Consider the following 23775-nt stretch of genomic DNA (forward strand, 5'->3'; position numbering starts at 1 on the left):
GAGGGAAAATGAAAATGTTAAGAAAAGTTGAAAATGAAACAAAAAAGTGAAGGAATTAGGGAAAAGTGAAAATAATAAGAAAAAGTTGAAAAGGAAACAAAAAAGAGAGGGAAAAATGAAAATTAATAGAAGTGGTGAGAAATTTTTTTTTTTTTTAAGTTATTAACTTTTTATCACACACATGACTGTCATGACATATCTCACTATTTTTATAATGACACACGTGACACGTGATATATGTACTATTCCGTGTACCAGTCAATTATAATTTATACGTACAAAATAAATAGATTTAAATCTACTTAATAAATATATATACACACACACACACACGGAACTTGATTGATGGCATACGAATTCTCCAAAACTAATTTCAATGATTGATGTGAAATATATAAGCACACAAATTAAACCCTCTTTTTGACAATTGTAGTATAGATATAAGTAGGGATCGTTTTAGGCGGGGAATTAGGAGGGATTGCTAACCTAATGAAAATTGACTCAAAGAAGTGAAAATAGGCTTTAAAACACTTTAAATAAACTCACAAGACTCTTACTAACTTGAAAAGACTCAAAACAACTTAAAACAACCAAAAAGACTCAATTTAGACTCTAGGACTTAATTTGGACGAAAATACACTTGGTTTTGACTCTAAAGACTCAAAAAGACTCTTTTGGACAGATTTGGAACAAATAAGAAAGGGGGTTTTGATTTTGGACGAATTTAAAAGAAAACAAGTAACTTAAAACTTTAAAACAGATTTTGGACGAATTTTAGAAAAACTAATGGATGATGGGATAGCCAAGGGATACTTCTCCACACATGATACTTTCTAACATAAATTGATTTTCAGTTGCTTTTCCGATAAACCATGAGCCTCAACACCCCAGATTAACCGTGACATCACTAATTAACCCTCAGATTTCCCTTAAGTTAGTGGATTGGATGACATCATACGACAACCCAAAGCATTCTTCAAAACGTCCCCTACATGACATCATAATAGAGATACGGTCAAAGATCATTACGTTCAATGGAAATCATAAGTATTGACAAAGCACTTGTAACTATGACATCATGATACGCATGCTAGGAATTTACTTAACATGATTGTGAAAACAACCTTAACTACTTGTGAATATAAGTTTGTAACGATTATGTGAAACACCCTTATATTCTAGCCCCAAATTCAAGCATGCAAATTAAGTAGGCCTCCCTAATAAACATACAAGAATAAGTTATCCATCAAACGGTTAAGCAAATTGCGTTCACGCCTTATGAAATCACAACTGGACTTAATCAACTCATATTATAAATGTAATCATGGTTTCAAAGCATCCCTAGGCTAAAACGAGTTTAGCCTCTCATGTTCATGACAAAACAAAGCAATATAGATTTAAACATTGAAAATAAAAGATAGATTACACCTAAAAACGTCCAACACTCCAACTTGAATGCACAAACGCCCAAGGCTTGGTCTTCCTTCTCCTCTTCCTTGCTAAGTCACGGCACAAGGTCTATGGTGGGTTTGTGGATGATTTTCTGGGATTTGGATGGATTTAGGTATGTATGGTGGTGCGGCAAAGGATGATGGTGGTGTATGGAGGTTGGGATGGAGGTGTGGAAGTAGGGGAATGATGGATGGGTGGTTGCAAGGTCACGGCAAATGGTGTTTTCTGAAGGAATGTCTGAATGTTGTGTGAAGGGGGTGGTGGTGATTAAATGGCACGGCAAGGCTGTTTATATAGGCTAGTTTGGCACACTTAGTGAAGGAGAAGGATTGCCTAATCCTATTGAAAAAGGGGTATTTTAAGGTAGAAACCAAATGGGATTGGGATAGGTAGTGCACGTCATGGATTTAGGCCCTTCTAGAAGGATAGGTGCGGCAAGGGCTGTAGGGATAAGATAAGGCTTCTAGAAAGAAGGGTTTAGATCAGATTCCTAATCCTAAAGGGATATGAACATGTGATATAAGAGTAGGAGAAGGTTTTCGATTCCTAAACCTACTAGGAGTGGTGTACATGCGACATACAAAGGAATGGGGGTCTAGAATCTGTTCTAAGTGTTTAGATATATATCTAATCCCACCTAAATAGCTAAGTTTAAGTCCCCACCTGATTTGGATAGGAAAGAATAGGATAATGTTAGAGATAGGATAGGATAAGGTTTGGATAAGGTTGGATAAGATAAGGTTTGGATAAGATCCCTTGTTTCTTGCTTCTTCCTTATCTTCATTGGAATAGAACTTCTTCCACCAGATTTGTAGCCTTTCCTAACTCTTCTAGTCTTCAATTTCGTCCATCCTCTTTGCTCCATGATTAAGCTATCCAATCCATGCCTAAAAATGCTCCAAATAGCCTCAAAATGCACTTTCTTGCTCCTTTTGCCATTAGAACCTAAAAACACACGAAAATACTTTAAAAGACTGAAATACATAGTAATTAACTCACTAAGTGTAAGGAAACAACACAACTAAGTAGCATAAATATGCTCCTATCAACGATCCCAACCGTCAAACTTGTTTGTATATGCTTTGAGATCACATCAACAAAAAATAATAAAAAATAAACATTCAGAGATCAAGTAACGGGACAAAACTTTTCAACGGTTATAAACGAAAAATCACGATTTAACGGTTATTTTAACTCCGATTTTGATGATTTTTTATAACTACACACCTTGACCCTATATGAATACAATGAATGAATTCGATCTTCAATTTAAAATATTTACACAAGTGGATGTGGATACCACAAAATCTTATGTTATACTTAATGAAAGAATAAATAACTCTAAGTGTTAGTCAATCTATCGTTTTACGAATTCTCCAAAACTAATTTCAACGATCCAAACCGTCAAAATTGTTTGTATATTCTTGGAGATCACATCAGCAAAAAATCACAAAAAAAAAAAACATTCAGAGATCAAGTAACGGGACAAAGCTTTTCAACGGTTATTTTAACTCCGATTTTGATGATTTTTTATAACTACACTCATTGACACTATATGAATACAATGAATGAATTCGATCTTCAATTTAAAATATTTACACAAGTGGATACCACAAAATCTTATGTTATAATTAATGAAAGTATAAATAAACTATAAGTGTTAGTCAATCAATCGTTTTACGAATTCTCCAAAACAAATTTCAACGATCCAAACCGTCAAAATTGTTTGTATATGCTTGGAGATCAAATCAGCAAAAAATCACAAAAAAAAAACATTCAAAGATCAAGTAACGGGACAAAGCTTTTCAACGGTTATAAACGAAAAATCACGATTTAACGGTTATTTTAACTTCGATTTTGATGATTTTTTATAACTACACTCCTTGACCCTTTATGTGTACAATGAATGAATTCGATCTTCAATTTAAAATATTTACATAAGTGGATACCACAAAATCTTATGTTATACTTAATAAAAGTATAAATAAACTCTAAGTGTTAGTCAATCTATCGTTTTACGAATTCTCCAAAACTAATTTCAACGATCCAAACCGTCAAAATTGTTTGTATATGCTTGGAGATCACATCAGCAAAAAATCACAAAAAAAAAAATATTCAAAGACCAAGTAACGGGACAAAGCTTTTCAACGGTTATAAACGAAAAATCACGATTTAACGGTTATTTTAACTCCGATTTTGATGATTTTTTACAACTACACTCCTTAACCCTATATGAATACAATGAATGAATTCGATCTTCAATTAAAAAATTTACACAAGTGGATACCACAAAATCTTATGTTATACTTAATAAAAGTATAAATAAACTCTAAGTGTTAGTCAATCTATCGTTTTACGAATTCTCCAAAACTAATTTCAACGATCCAAACCGTCAAAATTGTTTGTATATGCTTGGAGATCACATCAGCAAAAAATCACAAAAAAAAAAAACATTCAAAGATCAAGTAACGGAACAAAGCTTTTCAACAGTTATAAACGAAAAATAACGATTTAACCGTTATTTTAACTCCGATTTTGATGATTTTTTATAACTACACTAATTGACCCTATATGAATACAATGAATGAATTCGATCTTCAATTTAAAATATTTACACAAGTGGATACCACAAAATCTTATGTTATACTTAATGAAAGTATAAATAAACTCCAAGTGTTAGTCAATCTATCGTTTTACGAATTCTCCAAAACTAATTTCAACGATCCAAACGATCAAAATTGTTTGTATATGATTGGAGATCACAACAGCAAAAAATCACAAAAAAAAAAAACATTCAAAGATCAAGTAACGGGACAAAGCTTTTCAACGGTTATAAACGAAAAATCTCGATTTAACGGTTATTTTAACTCCGATTTTGATGATTTTTTATAACTACACTCCTTGACTCTATATGAATACAATGAATGAATTCGATTTTCAATTTAAAATATTTACACAAGTGGATACCACAAAATCTTATGTTATACTTAATAAAAGTATAAATAAACTCTAAGTGTTAGTCAATCTATCGTTTTACGAATTCTCCAAAACTAATTTCAACGATCCAAACCGTCAAAATTGTTTGTATATGCTTGGAGATCACATCAGCAAAAAATCACAAAAAAAAAAACATTCAAAGATCAAGTAACGGGACAAAGCTTTTCAACGGTTATAAACGAAAAATCACCATTTAACGGTTATTTTAACTCCGATTTTGATGATTTTTTATAACTACATTCCTTGACCCTATATGAATACAATGAATGAATTCGATCTTCAATTTAAAATATTTACACAAGTGGATACCACAAAATCTTATGTCATACTTAATAAAAGTAGAAATAAACTCTAAGTGTTAGTCAATCTATCGTTTTACGAATTCTCCAAAACTAATTTCAACGATCCAAACCGTCAAAATTGTTTGGATATGCTTGGAGATCACATCAACAAAAAAATCACAAAAAAAAAAACATTCAAAGATCAAGTAACGGGACAAAGCTTTTCAACGGTTATAAACGAAAAATCACGATTTAACAGTTATTTTAACTCCGATTTTGATGATTTTTTATAACTACACTCATTGACCCTATATGAATACAATGAATGAATTCGATCTTCAATTTAAAATATTTACACAAGTGGATACCACAAAATCTTATGTTATAATTAATGAAAGTATAAATAAACTATAAGTGTTAGTCAATCTATCGTTTTACGAATTCTCCAAAACAAATTTCAACGATCCAAACCGTCAAAATTGTTTGTATATGCTTGGAGATCAAATCAGCAAAAAATCACAAAAAAAAAAAACATTCAAAGATCAAGTAACGGGACAAAGCTTTTCAACGGTTATAAACGAAAAATCACGATTTAACGGTTATTTTAACTTCGATTTTGATGATTTTTTATAACTACACTCCTTGACCCTATATGAATACAATGAATGAATTCGATCTTCAATTTAAAATATTTACATAAGTGAATACCACAAAATCTTATGTTATACTTAATAAAAGTATAAATAAACTCTAAGTGTTAGTCAATCTATCGTTTTACGAATTCTTCAAAACTAATTTCAACGATCCAAACCGTCAAAATTGTTTGTATATGCTTGGAGATCACATCAGCAAAAAATCACAAAAAAAAAAATATTCAAAGATCAAGTAACGGGACAAAGCTTTTCAACGGTTATAAACGAAAAATCACGATTTAACGGTTATTTTAACTCCGATTTTGATGATTTTTTACAACTACACTCCTTAACCCTATATGAATACAATGAATGAATTCGATCTTCAATTAAAAAATTTACACAAGTGGATACCACAAAATCTTATGTTATACTTAATAAAAGTATAAATAAACTCTAAGTGTTAGTCAATCTATCGTTTTACGAATTCTCCAAAACTAATTTCAACGATCCAAACCGTCAAAATTGTTTGTATATGCTTGGAGATCACATCAGCAAAAAATCACAAAAAAAAAAAACATTCAAAGATCAAGTAACGGGACAAAGCTTTTCAACAGTTATAAACGAAAAATAACGATTTAACGGTTATTTTAACTCCGATTTTGATGATTTTTTATAACTACACTAATTGACCCTATATGAATACAATGAATGAATTCGATCTTCAATTTAAAATATTTACACAAGTGGATACCACAAAATCTTATGTTATACTTAATGAAAGTATAAATAAACTTCAAGTGTTAGTCAATCTATCGTTTTACGAATTCTCCAAAACTAATTTCAACGATCCAAACGATCAAAATTGTTTGTATATGATTGGAGATCACAACAGCAAAAAATCATAAAAAAAAAAAACATTCAAAGATCAAGTAACGGGACAAAGCTTTTCAACGGTTATAAACGAAAAATCACGATTTAACGGTTATTTTAACTCCGATTTTGATGATTTTTTATAACTACACTCCTTGACTCTATATGAATACAATGAATGAATTCGATTTTCAATTTAAAATATTTACACAAGTGGATACCACAAAATCTTATGTTATACTTAATAAAAGTATAAATAAACTCTAAGTGTTAGTCAATCTATCGTTTTACGAATTCTCCAAAACTAATTTCAACGATCGAAACCGTCAAAATTGTTTGTATATGCTTGGAGATTACATCAGCAAAAAATCACAAAAAAAAAAACATTCAAAGATCAAGTAACGGGACAAAGCTTTTCAACGGTTATAAACGAAAAATCACCATTTAACGGTTATTTTAACTCCGATTTTGATGATTTTTTATAACTACATTCCTTGACCCTATATGAATACAATGAATGAATTCGATCTTCAATTTAAAATATTTACACAAGTGGATACCACAAAATCTTATGTTATACTTAATAAAAGTAAAAATAAACTCTAAATGTTAGTCAATCTATCGTTTTACGAATTCTCCAAAACTAATTTCAACGATCCAAACCGTCAAAATTGTTTGGATATGCTTGGAGATCACATCAACAAAAAAATCACAAAAATAAAAACATTCAAAGATCAAGTAACGGGACAAAGCTTTTCAACGGTTATAAACGAAAAATCACGATTTAACAGTTATTTTAACTCCGATTTTTATGATTTTTTATAACTACACTCATTGACCCTATATGAATACAATGAATGAATTCGATATTCAATTTAAAATATTTACACAAGTGGATACCACAAAATCTTATGTTATACTTAATGAAAGTATAAATAAACTCTAAGTGTTAGTCAATCTATCGTTTTACGAATTCTCCAAAACAAATTTCAACGATCCAAACCGTCAAAATTGTTTGTATATGCTTGGAGATCACAACAGCAAAAAATCACAAAAAAAAAAACATTCAAAGATCAAGTAACGGGACAAAGCTTTTCAACGGTTATAAACGAAAAATCACGATTTAACGGTTATTTTAACTCCGATTTTGATGATTTTTTATGACTACACTCCTTGACTCTATATGAATACAATGAATGAATTCGATCTTCAATTTAAAATATTTACACAAGTGGATACCACAAAATCTTATGTTATACTTAATAAAAGTATAAATAAACTCTAAGTGTTAGTCAATCTATCGTTTTACGAATTCTCCAAAACTAATTTCAACGATCCAAAACGTCAAAATTGTTTGTATATGCTTGGAGATCACATCAGTAAAAAATCACAAAAAATAAAAACGTTCAAAGATCAAGTAACGGGACAAAGCTTTTCAACGGTTATAAACGAAAAATCACGATTTAACGGCTATTTTAACTCCGATTTTGATGATTTTTTTATAACTACACTCATTGACCCTATATGAATACAATGAATGAATTCGATCTTCAATTTAAAATATTTACACAAGTGGATACCACAAAATCTTATGTTATACTTAATGAAAGCATAAATAAACTCTAAGTGTTAGTCAATTTATCGTTTTACGAATTCTCCAAAACTAATTTCAACGATCCAAACCGTCAAAATTGTTTGTATATGCTTGGAGATCACAACAGCAAAAAATGACAAAAAAAAAACATTCAAAGATCAAGTAACGGGACAAAGCTTTTCAACGGTTATAAACGAAAAATCACGATTAACGGTTATTTTAACTCCGATTTTGATGATTTTTTATAACTACACTCCTTGACCCTATATGAATACAATGAATGAATTCGATCTTCAATTTAAAATATTTACACAAGTGGATACCACAAAATCTTATGTTATACTTAATAAAAGTATAAATAAACTCTAAGTGTTAGTCAATCTATCGTTTTACGAATTCTCCAAAACTAATTTCAATGATCCAAACCGTCAAAATTGTTTGTATATGCTTGGAGATCATATCAGCAAAAAATCACAAAAAAAAAAAACATTCAAAGATCAAGTAACCGGACAAAGCTTTTCAACGGTTATAAACGAAAAATCACGATTTAACGGTTATTTTAACTCCGATTTTGATGATTTTTTATAACTACACTCCTTGACCCTATATGAATACAATGAATGAATTCGATCTTCAATTTAAAATATTTACACAAGTGGATACCACAAAATCTTATGTTATACTTAATGAAAGCATAAATAAACTCTAAGTGTTAGTCAATTTATCGTTTTACGAATTCTCCAAAACTAATTTCAACGATCCAAACCGTCAAAATTGTTTGTATATGCTTGGAGATCACAACAGCAAAAAATGACAAAAAAAAAACATTCAAAGATCAAGTAACGGGACAAAGCTTTTCAACGGTTATAAACGAAAAATCACGATTAACGGTTATTTTAACTCCGATTTTGATGATTTTTTATAACTACACTCCTTGACCCTATATGAATACAATGAATGAATTCGATCTTCAATTTAAAATATTTACACAAGTGGATACCACAAAATCTTATGTTATACTTAATAAAAGTATAAATAAACTCTAAGTGTTAGTCAATCTATCGTTTTACGAATTCTCCAAAACTAATTTCAATGATCCAAACCGTCAAAATTGTTTGTATATGCTTGGAGATCATATCAGCAAAAAATCACAAAAAAAAAAAACATTCAAAGATCAAGTAACCGGACAAAGCTTTTCAACGGTTATAAACGAAAAATCACGATTTAACGGTTATTTTAACTCCGATTTTGATGATTTTTTATAACTACACTCCTTGACCCTATATGAATACAATGAATGAATTCGATCTTCAATTTAAAATATTTACACAAGTGGATACCACAAAATCTTATGTTATACTTAATAAAAGTATAAATAAACTCTAAGTGTTAGTCAATCTATCGTTTTACGAATTCTCCAAAACTAATTTCAACGATCCAAACCGTCAAAATTGTTTGGATATGCTTGGAGATTACATCAGCAAAAAAATCACAAAAAAAAACATTCAGAGATCAAGTAACGGGACAAAGCTTTTCAACGGTTATAAACGAAAAATCACGATTTAACGGTTATTTTAACTCCGATTTTGATGATTTTTTATAACTACTCTGCTTGACCCTATATGAATACAATGAATGAATTCGATCTTCAATTTAAAATATTTACACAAGTGGATACCACAAAATCTTATGTTATACTTAATGAAAGTATAAATAAACTCTAAGTGTTAGGCAATCTATCGTTTTACGAATTCTCCAAAACTAATTTCAACGATCCAAACTGTCAAAATTGTTTGTATATGCTTGGAGATCACATCAGCAAAAAATCACAAAAAAAAAACATTCAGAGATCAAGTAACGGGACAAAACTTTTTGACGGTTTTAAACGAAAAATCAAGATTTAACGGTTATTTTAACTCTGATTTTGATGAATTTTTACAGCTACACTCCTTGACCCTATATGAATACAAAGAATGAATTTGATCTTCAATTTAAAATATTTACACTAGTGGATATCACAAAATCTTATGTTATAATTTATATACTTAATAAAAGTATGAATCAACTATTTGGAAAAGGAGGTAATATATTTTTATATGGTATAGTATTATTATTTTATTTCTTTTCATAATTATTTTGTTTAACTTTTCATAATTGAATGATTTGTAATGTTTGCTTTTTCTATACTTAGTTTATGCCGAAGAGAGTTCTGACGTGGAAAATCTTACTGAAAACATCTTCAACATAACTCTTGAAGGCAATAGATCAAGCCAAAGTTCCAATACAATTTCATGATGATCGATGTAAATTGAAGGTTTTGTAAATGGAGGTGTAAACTTTTGAGAAAGACTTACAATCTTAAAAACAAAAACTCTTTATCCTTGCACATTTAATATTTGTAATAGATTAGTAGTGTATGTATTATTTTTTTATTAGGCTTTTATTTTCGAGTGTAGATATAGTACTTGAACGAGAAATGTTTTAATATTTTGAAGTAATATTTATGTGGCAATGTGTGGTATGTGCAAATTTTTAAAAAATATATTTTTTCTTAACGGGTCATAACGGGTCGGGGACCTGTTAAGGACCCGTTAAGATAACGGGTGTGACACGACACGACCCGTTAAGATAACAGGTGTTACACAAAAACGACACGAACACGATAGACACGACCCGTTTGCCAGGCCTACTTTTTAGGCAAGAAACGACATGCCCCGTAGGTTTATTAGCTTTATTTTAGGCATGGAACGACATTCCACCCGATTGCATTTTATGCTTTGTTTGTTCTTTTTCCTTTTTGTAAGACTTTGTAATAGTCAAATAAAAGATAGTTTGATCTTTCGATTTACGTTCTCAAAATGTTAATGTTTAATAGAATCACAATTTGTTTATTTATTTGATAATTGTTAAATGACTAAATGATCTTAAAATTGGTTGATTTTTAGTAGATTTGACATTTGAAGAATGACTTAAAAAATCTACAGTATGAACCATTTTGTAACATTGCACGATGAAAAAGAGAGTCAGTAATGTAGAATAAAAAAATTTCAAATAAGAAGATTGTTGACATTCCTGTTTAAAATTTGAACACGTTTCTCTTTTGAAATTTGAACTCATAACCTCTTCAAATAAACTGAAGACAAGATGCTATCAAATGATGGTTTGCATAACCCTATGGTTTGAATTTCAACAATTCACCATGGATGTCATTTATTTTTAACATGTAGAACTTTGACATGTATACAAATACATTATTTATTTTCTCAAATACAAACATATTTAATGACTAAACTTGGTACAAAAAAGTTGGTTCCCTTTACCCCAATGATAGGGTTACGTTTGTCCTTTTTAGATTCGACGATTAAAGATTTAAAGGTCATGAGATTTTATGAGCCGGTCCATTATATAATTTCCGTTAATTGATAATAAATGAATAATAGTTTCATGTCAGCCGAGAGAGAGGTATTTGTCATATGAATTTCTTTGATTATCCACCGTTGGTGATGTGATCAGTGTTATTATCAGCTGTCAACTCAATTGAGTCTAAATTGTCAATAGTCCATTACTTACTTTCCTAACCAAAGGGGTTGGGTCAATCACGAAACCCAAGTCTTTCAATTTACTTCGATATTTCCATCTTCTCTGCATAATTTTTTGTATTAATTTCTTTGGATAAAGCATGCAATCTCAGAACAACGATGCAAGCCTTGACAAGTTTTTCTATGTGCTTGTTCTTCTTATTCTCCCTCCTAAGAATCTCAGCTGCAACTGCACTTGTCAGGATCACTCCGAGTGGATATATAAGAGATGGCGAAACTCTGGTTTCAGTAGGTGGAAGCTATGAACTGGGATTCTTTAGCCCTGGTAAATCGAAAAGTCGGTACTTGGGAATATGGTACACTTTTTCTACTGATGCAGTTGTGTGGGTAGCCAACAGAGGAACACCACTTGGTGATTCTTCAGGACTTTTGAAGCTCACTGAGCAAGGAGTTCTAGTCCTCCTGAATAGCTCAAACAGCATTGTGTGGTCATCGAATTCATCAAGAATTGCGGGGAATCCTATATCGCAACTATTGGATTCTGGAAATCTTGTGGTACAAGATGGGAAAGAAACTAACCCCGATAACTTCTTGTGGCAGAGTTTTGACTATCCTTGCGACACATTCCTACCGGAAATGAAGCTTGGTTGGGACTTGGTTACCGGTTTTGAGAGGTCTTTTTCGTCTTGGAATAGCACAGAAGATCCTGCTCCGGGAGAGTTTTTGGCACGAATGGATCAGCGTGGCTTACCACAATTTTTTGTTATGAAAGGAGCTAAGATACAAGCCAGAGGAGGGTCATGGAATGGCCTTTATTTTACAGGATACGGATACGGTGTCAGAGAACCAAATCCAATCTCTGGGTCTGAATATTTGACAGGATACGGATATGGTGTCAGAGAACCAAATCTAATATCTGGGTCTGAATTTGTGATGAACAAGGATGAGGTCTATTATGAGTACAGGCTCAAGAACATGTCAACGTTCTCGAGATATGTATTGAACACATCAGGGGTGATAGAGCGGTTCACATGGTTGTACCAAACACACAGTTGGGAACTTGCCTTTACATTCCTAACAGATCGGTGTGAAAGTTATGCCTTGTGCGGTCCATTTTCTAGTTGCACTATCAACAGTAACTCTGCAATATGTGCATGCTTGAAGGGATTTGTACCAAAATCTTTGAAAGATTGGAATTCGGGATATTGGTCTGATGGATGTGTTCGAAGGACTCCGTTGGCCTGCGGCGATGGAGATGGCTTCGTAAAGTATAGTGGGATTAAATTGCCAGACACATCTTCCTCATGGTTTGATAAAAGCATGAGCCTGGCGGAATGCAGGGGATTATGTTGGCGAAACTGCTCATGTACTGCGTGTGCAAATCTAGACATCAGGGATGGAGGAAGTGGCTGCGTGCTTTGGTTTGGTAACCTCACCGACATAAGAGAATTCACTCTTGGCGGTGGTCAAGACCTCTATATACGGATGGCAGCTTCAGAACTAGGTACGTCTTCAACCTTTATCTGCAATTATGCAAAGTAGGGTTTAAATAAGTTAGTGTTAGAACCACAGTTACTACAACACTACGAGATCACATGAAAAGTTTGTTTTATACGAATATTTCAGATCATGTTAAGAAAAAGAGCAATTTCAACAAGAGACAGCTACTTGCAATTCTCCTCAGCTCTGCAGTTTTTCTCATGGGACTGCTAATAGTTGGAATAATATTGAACATACGGAAGAAGAAACTCAGATGTGAAGGTAACCATTTTCAGACACATTAAAAATGCATTAGACAAGGTAGTATTTAATTTCGATAGTGTAGCTAACTGTTCGCATCTTTTTGTCCACGCTGAAGAGATCTCCTACTATTTCAGGACACAGAAGACAGGATTGCAGAGACGAGTACCTCAGAGAAGACGGGGAAGAGATGGAGTTACCACTGTTTGACTTGACCACCATAGCTAAAGCCACTGACAACTTTTCAAGCTGCAACAAGCTGGGAGAAGGTGGCTTTGGACCTGTGTACAAGGTAACATAAATTCATGCAATCAAAATTAGCTAAATTACTGTACAAATTTTATGTCTTTTCGAAATGATGGTCCATAGGGTACACTGCTAGGAGGAAAAGAAATTGCAGTAAAGAGGCTTTCAAAGAATTCCGGACAAGGAATGACAGAGTTCAAAACTGAAGTTATACTCATAGCCAGACTTCAGCATCGCAATCTTGTTAAGCTTCTCGGTTGTTGCATTCAAAGGGACGAAAAAATTCTAATATATGAATTCATGCCCAGCAAAAGCTTGGACTTTTATATTTTTGGTATGATCCTTCATTTTCAACCTTATTTACCTAGGATTCAATGTGCCATTGAAATAACAGGCTTAAAGTTTTTTTTTCAGATCAGGAGGGACAAAAATTGCTCGACTGGCCTAAGTGCTTCCACATTATTGGTGGAGTTGCCCGAGGGCTTCTTTATCTTCACCAAGACTCTAGATTAAGGATTATACATCGAGATCTGAAACCTAGCAATATTCTGCTAGATGATAATATGAACCCGAAGATTTCAGACTTCGGCCTGGCTAAAACATTTGGTGGTGATCAAAGTCAAGCCAACACAAACATAGTGGTTGGAACCTAGTAAGCATGCTTAGATTTGTTTTGTGATTTATAATTTTCATTGTTCTGTTTTTGAAATTCTTTCTGACTGATCACTGCATATTTATTTGGCAGTGGTTATATGTCTCCAGAATATGTAGTAGATGGAATCTTCTCGATGAAATCTGATGTGTTTAGCTTTGGAGTCATACTGCTCGAGATGTTGAGTAGGAAGAAGAACAGGGGATTTCGTCATCCAAATCACGACCACAACCTTCTTGGACATGTAAGTATAACAAACGAGGTGATGGTATTTTACTTTAAAAAGAAGAGTGAATTAGACGGTGCTCTTCGAAGTACGGTCTTCTAATGACATGCATTTAACAGTATAGAAGGTCTGCAGCAAAGCCCCGCCACTAACATATCATACATGTTTCAATTTGTTTGAAGGCATGGATACTATGGATTCAAGATAAACCACTAGAACTGATCGATAAAACGTTTTGTGATTCGTGCAACATGTCTGAAGTGGTAAGGTGTCTTCACGTCGGGCTATTATGTGTGCAAAGTGTACCTGAGGATAGACCAAGCATGTCATCTGTGGTTCTGATGTTAAGCAGTTGTGATGTCTTGCCGCCTCCAAAGCAGCCTGGTTTTTACACTGAACGAAGCAAGCATGAATCACCAACAAGGACGCTTCCATGTTCAGAGACTACTTTCAGCACTATGATGATAGAAGCTCGGTAGATCATCATTGAAGTGCTTGTTAGTCCTTCAATCTACCATCACAAAACGTGTTCGGAAGGTTGACATGAAGCTTAAAGTCTTTGCTGGCAAACAATGAGACATACAATTATAACTCTGCAAGAAAAATATTTATGATTACAAGTTTAGCGATTCCTAAATCATAACAAAGAATTGATTTGGGGTTGTTTGGTTGTTGAAGAAAATTGAAGTTATAGCTAATGTTGTGTTTATTATTTATTAATTTTAAAATTGTTCCTTAGAACAATGTTAGCAATGGATTCTTATGGTGCGTTGAATCAAGAGAAATCTAGTTGTGCATTGGATTTTTCACTCTTGGGACAATCAAAGAGTGAATATTTTCCCACGTTTTCTTGTGAACCAAACGGAGCACTTCGAGGTAGCCTAAACTCACAATTCGGGTTACACTTGGGCTGTTTCATTTCGCATTGGTACTTCTTCATTTAGCATCAATATGTTTTAATTTAGCGTTGATATGATTTAGTTTGTCTTCGATAGCTTTCATTTGGCAATGGTATGCTTCATTTGGTAATCGATATTTTTTTATCAATACACAATAAAAATATGATTGACATAATATATATGTACCAATCAACAATACATATAAAATTGCTTTAAAGAATATGTATAAAATCAAATGTACCACAACCCAACAGAAATGCAACAATCCATGTTATTTACGAAATCTTTAGAAAAAAAGTTATTTACTAAATCATACATATTACCAGACCAAGATATAGATTAAAAATGAAAAAAAATAGTTTGATAAAAAAAATATAAAGACGTCCATTGTCACGTCCCGATCCCAAGATACATCTAGGATCGTGACGTGACTGGTACTTGTACATCTATCATGCCTTGCCTCTGAGACATGACCGAAAACACAAATGAAAGGTTCAACAACGCAATAACTTTTTCCTTTATTTCATGGCTGCATCTAACCTTTGTGTTAGACTACCTACGTACCCAAAGACGGGATCAAACCATTCGTAATTCACTTTTTAATTTAATTTTGTCTTTCCAAGAAGAAACCACAATTACCAAATATCCACCAACCAAATCTATTCAAACACAGCCAAAATTCCATTACCTTTAATTAGCAACCTAATCGATTTCTACTAAAATTACTCAAAACGGGACTTGAATTTCCAAATTCGATGTCCGAAACCCACATTCACTGCCGCACATATTTTTATTTTATACGCTAGGTTGGAGTGCAAAAGACATTTTCAAAGTGCTAAACACACTACTTTTAATCAAACTACTAATCTTTTCCTTGATTATGATTTTTTGTCAGGTTACTAATCTTTTCCTTTTCTTTTGGTGGTTTTCTTCGAGTTATCAAAAGTCATGCCGCCAAGCTGCAATATCATTAAATTCTAACTCTAATAAATTTTTGCTAGTCATGGAGGTATCATGCATATTAATTATTAATGAAGCATGCAAAAACTGAATGCACTTCACCATATTTTTCTTGACATTACATTATTTTGTCAGAGAAATCGATCAAGTATTGGGCTTACACAGGATGATCAAATATGATATATATCTCCTTCATGTAAATGGTAAAAGACTCTCCAACTTACTGAGCATAAATGGAACGAACAACTGCAAAATCAAACAATTAATTTCCAGATACTCGCATCCAAGAAAGAAAACAACGAAAGGAAAAATAGAATGATCACCAACCCAGATAGTTGAAATTATCAGTATCAAGTGAATTATGCAAACAAATGATCGTCATGCTAAAAATCTAAACGAAATAATAAAATTTATCAATTAATTTAAGAGAAAAGTAAAGGGGAATGGAAGAATTGCCTACCTCCTGAGTTTGAAGAGAAAGAGACGCTGAGATCCCAGAGATCCCCCTTCTTTCTTTTTTTTTATTTCTCCACCGCCTTCCCCCTTCTCCATTCCTCCCCTTACCCCCCCACCCCCAACCCCCACCCGCACCCCCACCCCCGGTGGTTCTCCACCCTTCCACTCTTTCTTATTTTATTATTATTGTATTCTATCATTAATATTTTATATCTAGTAATATTATATTTTCCCTCTACTTTGAATAAAATAATTTATACATTGTAAAATTTTTCTGGTTTCAATTTTCGCTATGCATGTGCTTAGTCGTTCATAATTACGAGTACTATAAGAATATACTAATTAATATGTCACATGTATCCTAACTACTAAGTCAATAAAAGTCGACACACACCCTCTAGGGGCAATTTGATCATTTCATATGCTTCAAAAATAAAATATAATAAATTATAGACGGGTTGTAACATCCATCATTATTAAAAATAAAAGAATTTTAGTTTTGACTGACTTGTTTAAACATATATATTTTGGTGATTATTTGAATTCAATTATTGCGAATAATTAATAAAAAAAACCACCAGGCAAGGATACATACAATTACCCGGCAACTGAAAAGATAATTTTAGATTTATACTATTTTTATTTCAGAAAAAGACAAAAATAACATGTAATTTATATAAATTAAAAAATACTGCCATGTCTAGTGGGCAAAACACTTTGGTCAAATCTTTAAAACGAGTGAAGTCTAAAACCTGTGAAAGAGATGTGGAGGAATCTAATTTTCTGTTTTAAAGAGTGCTAGTAAAATAATGAATTCCCGATGGCAAGCTTCTCCATAAATCAAAATACCACCTCACTTCAAAAGTAAAATTCCTCCAAAATCAATAGGCAAAAGTTAGAGAGATAACCTTTGATAGAGACAGGAGTGAAGCTGGTGCAAAATATCACACTATTTAGTTTCGTAACTACAACACAAAAGAATTGCAGGTAAAGAGAGGAAGGGAGGGATACTGATATTATTACTTTCACTTTTTTTCTTTTATGTGTATTGTGATTACACATGGAATACTCTTTATATAGAGCCGCATCCGTGAAGGTTTACAAAATGAAGTGATTGTCTTTTGAAAAACCTCACATATATATCAACAACAACACAACTATTCTCAAGTCTTCCTCACTATTAGCTAAAACATATGAGCATACATTTCCACAATTTTTACAACAAATTTTGGGTTTTAATTCCTCTATGATTAGTAAGCCATGAACAATTCGTAACCAGGATTCAACATTTTACTTTGATTCAACATGCCATTAGCATTAAGCTCAATTTTTATATAGTTTTGTATCATGACACTTGATGCACTGGACCAAGTTCCCAGCACACCGAAAAGTTTCTCCCTCATAAGAGGCACATAACATACAAGTACGCAAATAAACAAGAAGAAAAAATCCATGCCTAATTAGTAACAACCACCCAACCCATTTAATTCTGACCCGAAACAGGATAGGCCGCTTATTAGATTAGTTACAATAAACTTCACTATATGCGCGCATAAAGGTCTTGGACAAAAATGCAACAAGAAATACCGGTATTCCAGATATATTTATTAAATTTTGTATGGTGCATAATTTCCAATTTATATCAATGATTATGCAATGTAGAGGAAGCTATCTTTTTTTAATAGCAGTCTGCGTTGTACTTCCGCATCTTATTTCCCGATGATAAATCTGTATTTCACAGGGTTATTTTTCTGAGTCAATTTACTGCTTTTTCATTTAACCTCTATTTAATTGTGTATAAGCAGGATGGTCCAGATTATTTTTCTGAAGAGTCGAGACGTATATATGGGTATGCACAAACAGAAGCAAGGCCAAGGCTAGATGGTGTGAGGTCTGACATTATTCTCTATTTTTAACTGTTCTTTTTAACTAATTTCAGTGTCAAATATGTTACTTTTCTCATTTTTTTTCTCATCATTGCTGTATGCATCTGATGTATCGGATCCGTTGTGCTATTAGGATTGCTGTCAATATCACCAAGCAAAGGATGGAGATGGATGGGTTGAGTACAAAGGAACTCTAGTCTTTAATAGGCCACATAAGGTGTGCAAATAGTTCTGCTGTCCTCACATGCATTTATCAATGTGTAAAACAACAAAACAATTTTTCACTGAAGTGTGAGTTGCATGTCAGAACTGCGGAAATGACCATATAAATAAAGGTAGGAATTTGAGAGTTAGAAGTTCAGAAGTGCTCTCGTGACTTTCAGGGATGAGATCCAGCTTTCAAGTGTTTGAAGAAACTTTTACTACATTCAACCCCATCTCGCGAAACGCGTCCAAACCTTGTCTAGGCACCCCGCAGTTAACATGACAGGAACACAAAGTGGTCCAAGACACCACATCTTTCACCCCCATGGCATCGAAAACCCGTCTTGCCCCATCAACGTATTTACATTTTCCAAACATATCGACCATTGCATTGCCCAAAGAGACATCCGAATGAAACCCGAATTGAATTGCATCATCGTGAAGCTCCTTAGCATTTCTAACATCACCAAGAGCAGCACACGCCTTAGCAACTGACAGAAGCAGAAGATTATCTGGCACAATTCGCCGAGCTCTGAGCCAAGCATAAAGATTTATGGATTCGTTGAGGAACCCATGTCGCGTGTAGCCTGATATGTGCACGGTCCACGCACGCAGGTTCGGGAATTTGATTGAACAGGCGGCGTGCACGTTGTTAATCGCCGGAATTACGGTAGATTTTCAAGAACCTAAGGCTCAGGTGAGGCGGGACGTGGGTGGGTAGCTTTGAAAGCATGTAATATTATTGTTTTAATGGCTTTTGCATCTTGTAATGTGCGGGGAGAAGCTTCATTTTTCAAGTGCTTTTGAAAAGCGGTTGAGAAGTGCCGTTTCTTCGCGCCAAGACAGGTAATAAACGACAATGACTGTAACTAGGTGAAACGACACGCTCCGTGCGTTAATTAGCTTTATTTAAAAAAAAAAATTAATGAAAAAGGTTTGAAAATTTTGAGTTTTAATGATAAGGACAAAATAAAGGGTAAAGTGAATAGTACCAGAATTGACTTTTTAGTGTAAAAATGTGGTTTTTCGTTAAAATGAATAGTACTGTGGGTTTTTCGTTAAAACTCCCTTTTTTTTTAGGCATGGAACGACATTCCACTAGATTGCATTTTATTTTGTTTTGTTTGTTCTTTTTCCTTTTTGTAAGACTTTGTAATAGCCAAATAAAAAATAGTTTGAATTTTCTATTACGTTGTTAAAATTTTATTATTTAATAAATATTATAGTTTGTTTATTTATTGGATAATTGTTAAATGACTAAACGATCTTAGAGTTTGTTGAGTTCTTGCATATGATAAATGTGAAGGAGACTCTCAAAATTAGAACTCTCTATTGACTCTCTAACACCTCATATTTTTTGCACAATGTTATATAATGTTGGCATGAGAATTAAAAAGTGACTTAAAAAATTTACTCTTTGAATCATGGTGCAACGTTGCATGATAAAAAAGAGAGTCAGGTAGAATAAAAATTCAAATAAGAAGATTGCTAGCATTCATTTTTAAAGATTTGAACACGTAACCTCCCCAAATAGACTGAAAACAAGATGCTATCAAATGATCGTTTGCATAACCCTATGGTTTGAAATTCAACAATTCACTATGGATGTCATTTAATTTTGACATGTAAAAATTTGACGTGTGTACAAATACATTGTAACAATAGTCATGAGAATTTATGAGCATGTCCATTTTATGATTTCCGCAGATGTATAATAACTGAATTATTGTTTCATGACAGCTGGGAGAGAGGCAATTGTCATATGAATTTCTTTGGCAATCCACCGTTGAAGATGTGATCTTATTATATCAGCTGCCCCTGAATTGTCAACGGTCCATCTTTCTTTCCAAACCAAAGTTGTCGGGTCAACTAAGAAACCTAAGTATTTTAATTTTTTTTCTAAGTCTTTTAATTTACTTTGATTTTTCATTGGGCCAACGGTCCATCTTCTCTGCATAATTTTTGTATAAATTTCTTTGGATAAAGTATGCAATCTCAGAATAACGATGCAAGCCTTGAGAAGCTTTTTTACGTGCTTGCTCTTCTTATTCTCCCTTCTAAGAATCTCAGCTGCAACTGCACTGAGCACAATCACTCCGAGTCAATGTATAAGAGATGGGGAAACTCTGGTTTCTGTAGGTGGAAGCTATGAACTGGGATTCTTCAGCCCAGGTAAATCGAAAAGCCGGTACGTGGGAATATGGTACACTGATTCTACTGATGCAGTTGTGTGGGTAGCCAACAGAGAAACACCACTTGGTGATTCTTCGGGACTTTTGAAGCTCACCGAGCAAGGAGTTCTGGTCCTCCTTCTCAATAGCTCAAACAGCATTGTGTGGTCATCGAATTCTTCAAGAATCGCGGGGAATCCAATGTCGCAACTCTTGGATTCTGGAAATCTTGTGGTGCTAGACGGAAACGAAACTAACCCGGATAACTTCTTGTGGCAGAGTTTTGATTATCCTTGTCACACATTTCTACCGAAAATGAAGATTGGTTGGGACTTGGTTACTGGTTTAGATAGGTATCTCTCGTCTTGGAAGAGCACAGAAGATCCTGCTCCAGGAGAGTTTTCAATACGAATGGATTATCGTGGCTTACCACAACTTCTTCTTATGAAAGGAGCTAAGATACAGGCTAGAGCAGGGTCATGGAATGGCCTTTATTTGACAGGACTAGGATATGGTGTCAGAGAACCAAATCCAATATCTGGGACTGAATTTGTGTTGAACAAGGAAGAGGTCTATTTTGAGTACAGCCTCCGAAACATGTCAGTGTTCTCGAGATTTGTATTGAACCCATTAGGGGTCGGAGAGCGGTTCCCATGGGTGTACCAAACACGGAGTTGGGAACTTGCCTCTACATTCCTAGCTGATCGGTGTGAAAGTTATGCCTTGTGTGGTCCATTTTCTAGTTGCAGTAGCAATGGTAACTCTCCAAAATGTGCATGCTTGAAGGGATTTGTACCAAAATCTTCGAAAGATTGGAATTCGGGATATTGGTCTGATGGATGTGTTCGAAGGACTCCGTTGGCCTGCAGCGATGGAGATGACTTCATAACGTACAGTGGGATTAAACTGCCAGACACATCAACCTCGTGGTTTGATAAAAGCATGAGTCTTAAGGAATGCAAGGGATTATGTTTGGGAAACTGCTCATGTACTGCGTGTGCAAATCTAGACATCAGGGATGGAGGAAGTGGCTGCGTGCTTTGGTTTGATAACCTCACCGACATAAGAGAATTCACTCTCGGCGGTGGTCAAGACCTCTATATACGGGTGGCAGCTTCGGAACTAGGTACGTCTTAGACCTTTATCTGCAATTATGCAAAGTAGGGTTTATATAAGTTAGTGTTAGAACCACAGTTACTGCAACACTACGAAATCACATGAAAAGTTTGTTTTATACGGATATTTCAGATCATGTTAAGAAAAAGAGCAATTTCAACAAGAGACAGCTACCTGGAATCAGCTCTGCAGTTTTTCTCATGGGACTGCTAACAGTTGGAGTAATATTGTACATACAGAAGAAGAAACTCAAAAATGAAGGTAACCATTTTCAGACTCATTAAAAATGCATCAGATAAGGTGGTATTTAATTTCGATAGTGTAGCTAACTGTTCGCATCTTTTTATCCATGCTGAAGAGATCTCCTACTATTTCAGGATACAGAAGAAAGGATTGCAGAGATGAGTACCTCGGAGAAGACGGGGAAGAGATGGAGTTACCACTGTTTGACTTGACCACCATAGCTAAAGCCACTGAAAACTTTTCAAGCTGCAACAAGCTGGGAGAAGGTGGCTTTGGACCTGTGTACAAGGTAACATAAATTCATGCAATCAAAATTAGCTAAATTGCTGTACAAAATTTATGTCTTTTCGAAATGATGGTCAATAGGGTACACTGCTAGGAGGAAAAGAAATTGCAGTAAAGAGGCTTTCAAAGAATTCCGGACAAGGAATGAGAGAGTTCAGAACTGAAGTTATACTCATAGCCAGGCTTCAGCATCGCAATCTTGTTAAGCTTCTCGGTTGTTGCATTCAAAAGGACGAAAAAATTCTAATATATGAATTCATGCCCAGCAAAAGCTTGGACTTTTATATTTTTGGTATGATCCTTCATTTTCAACCTTATTTACCTAGGATTCAATGTGCCATTGAAATAACAGGCTTAAAGTTTTTTTTTTTTAGATCAGGAGGGACAAAAATTGCTCGATTGGCCTAAGTGCTTCCACATTATCGGTGGAGTTGCCCGAGGGCTTCTTTATCTTCACCAAGACTCTAGATTAAGGATTATACATCGAGATCTGAAACCTAGCAATATTCTGCTAGATGATAATATGAACCCGAAGATTTCAGACTTCGGCCTGGCTAAAACATTTGGTGGTGATCAAAGTCAAGCCAACACAAATAGAGTGGTTGGAACCTAGTAAGAATGCTTAGATTTGTTTTGTGGTTTATAATTTTCATTGTTTTGTTTTTGAAATTCTTTCTGACTGGTCACTGCATATTTATCTGGCAGTGGTTATATGTCTCCAGAATATGTAGCAGATGGAATCTTCTCGATGAAATCTGATGTGTTTAGCTTTGGAGTCATATTGCTCGAGATGTTGAGTAGGAAGAAGAACAGGGGATTTCGTCATCCAGATCATGACCACAACCTTCTTGGACATGTAAGTATAACAAACGAGGTGATGGTATTTTACTTTAAAAAGAAGAGTGAATTAGGCCGGTTTGGTACTGAGGTGATTCTGAAAAAAAACTGGTATAAAAAAAAGCTAGGAGTTGTTTTTGTGTTTGGTAAACATTCAGCTTCATCTTTTTTTCACAGTTTTGGGTGGAAAAAAGCCAAAAACAAGAAGCTGTAAAACCCAGCTTTGAAAAACCGGCTTTTTTTCACATCTGTTTTACATAAAAGTTTACCAAACACTATAATACTGTTTTTTTTTTTTTTTCAAAAGAACTTTTACAAAAAAGTTTACCAAACACTCTGCTGCTTTATTTCACAGCTGCTTATTTTCACAGCACAGCAGAATCAGCTTTTTTTCAAAGCACAACAATACCAAACCAGCCCTTAGACGGTGCTCTTCGAAGCACGGTCTTCTAATGACATGCATTTAACAGTATAGAAGGTCTGCAG

At 33.9% G+C, this 23775-nt stretch overlaps 3 protein-coding genes across 4 annotated transcripts; all 3 read left to right on the forward strand.

The window, feature by feature from the left end:
• The first annotated feature begins 11469 nt into the window (after positions 1-11469).
• LOC137726291 (G-type lectin S-receptor-like serine/threonine-protein kinase At4g27290) lies at positions 11470-15323 on the forward strand. Of its 2 annotated transcripts, none has more exons than XM_068465200.1 (7): positions 11470-12872; positions 12995-13129; positions 13246-13400; positions 13478-13688; positions 13769-14006; positions 14100-14250; positions 14494-14631. In XM_068465200.1, exons 1-7 carry the CDS (start codon positions 11528-11530, stop codon positions 14497-14499), a joined length of 2241 nt encoding a protein of 746 aa, XP_068321301.1. In that variant the 5' UTR covers positions 11470-11527; the 3' UTR covers positions 14500-14631. The 2 variants fall into 2 exon arrangements, with proteins under 2 accessions (XP_068321301.1, XP_068321300.1); XM_068465199.1 differs by having other exon boundaries at positions 11471-12872; positions 14415-15323.
• A 5320-nt stretch (positions 15324-20643) lies between these two features.
• LOC137724714 (G-type lectin S-receptor-like serine/threonine-protein kinase At4g27290) lies at positions 20644-22017 on the forward strand. The gene has a single exon (XM_068463432.1). It carries the CDS (start codon positions 20644-20646, stop codon positions 21943-21945), a length of 1302 nt encoding a protein of 433 aa, XP_068319533.1. The 3' UTR covers positions 21946-22017.
• A 93-nt stretch (positions 22018-22110) lies between these two features.
• Positions 22111-23167, forward strand: LOC137726292 (G-type lectin S-receptor-like serine/threonine-protein kinase SD1-1). Its single transcript, XM_068465202.1, has 4 exons — positions 22111-22185; positions 22302-22456; positions 22534-22744; positions 22827-23167. The coding sequence occupies exons 1-4, from the start codon at positions 22125-22127 to the stop codon at positions 23063-23065; spliced, it is 666 nt and encodes a 221-aa protein (XP_068321303.1). The 5' UTR covers positions 22111-22124; the 3' UTR covers positions 23066-23167.
• The last annotated feature ends 608 nt before the right edge of the window (positions 23168-23775 follow it).

The sequence above is a fragment of the Pyrus communis genome, chromosome 2 (assembly GCF_963583255.1).
Source record: "Pyrus communis chromosome 2, drPyrComm1.1, whole genome shotgun sequence".
NCBI classification, from domain to species: domain Eukaryota; kingdom Viridiplantae; phylum Streptophyta; class Magnoliopsida; order Rosales; family Rosaceae; genus Pyrus; species Pyrus communis.

What these genes read in the sequence shown, in the direction of transcription:
- LOC137726291 (XM_068465199.1), top strand. Translation starts at nt 11,528, where the DNA reads ATGCAAGCCTTGACAAGTTTTTCTATGTGCTTGTTCTTCTTATTCTCC. An exon ending in GAAGAAACTCAGATGTGAAG is followed by an intron (nt 13,130 to 13,245) that starts GTAACCATTTTC and finishes CTACTATTTCAG; the next exon opens with GACACAGAAGACAGGATTGC. An exon ending in AACATAGTGGTTGGAACCTA is followed by an intron (nt 14,007 to 14,099) that starts GTAAGCATGCTT and finishes TTTATTTGGCAG; the next exon opens with TGGTTATATGTCTCCAGAAT.
- LOC137726292 (XM_068465202.1), top strand. Translation starts at nt 22,125, where the DNA reads ATGGGACTGCTAACAGTTGGAGTAATATTGTACATACAGAAGAAGAAA. An exon ending in GCTTTGGACCTGTGTACAAG is followed by an intron (nt 22,457 to 22,533) that starts GTAACATAAATT and finishes GATGGTCAATAG; the next exon opens with GGTACACTGCTAGGAGGAAA. An exon ending in CTTGGACTTTTATATTTTTG is followed by an intron (nt 22,745 to 22,826) that starts GTATGATCCTTC and finishes TTTTTTTTTTAG; the next exon opens with ATCAGGAGGGACAAAAATTG.
- LOC137724714 (XM_068463432.1), top strand. Translation starts at nt 20,644, where the DNA reads ATGCAAGCCTTGAGAAGCTTTTTTACGTGCTTGCTCTTCTTATTCTCC.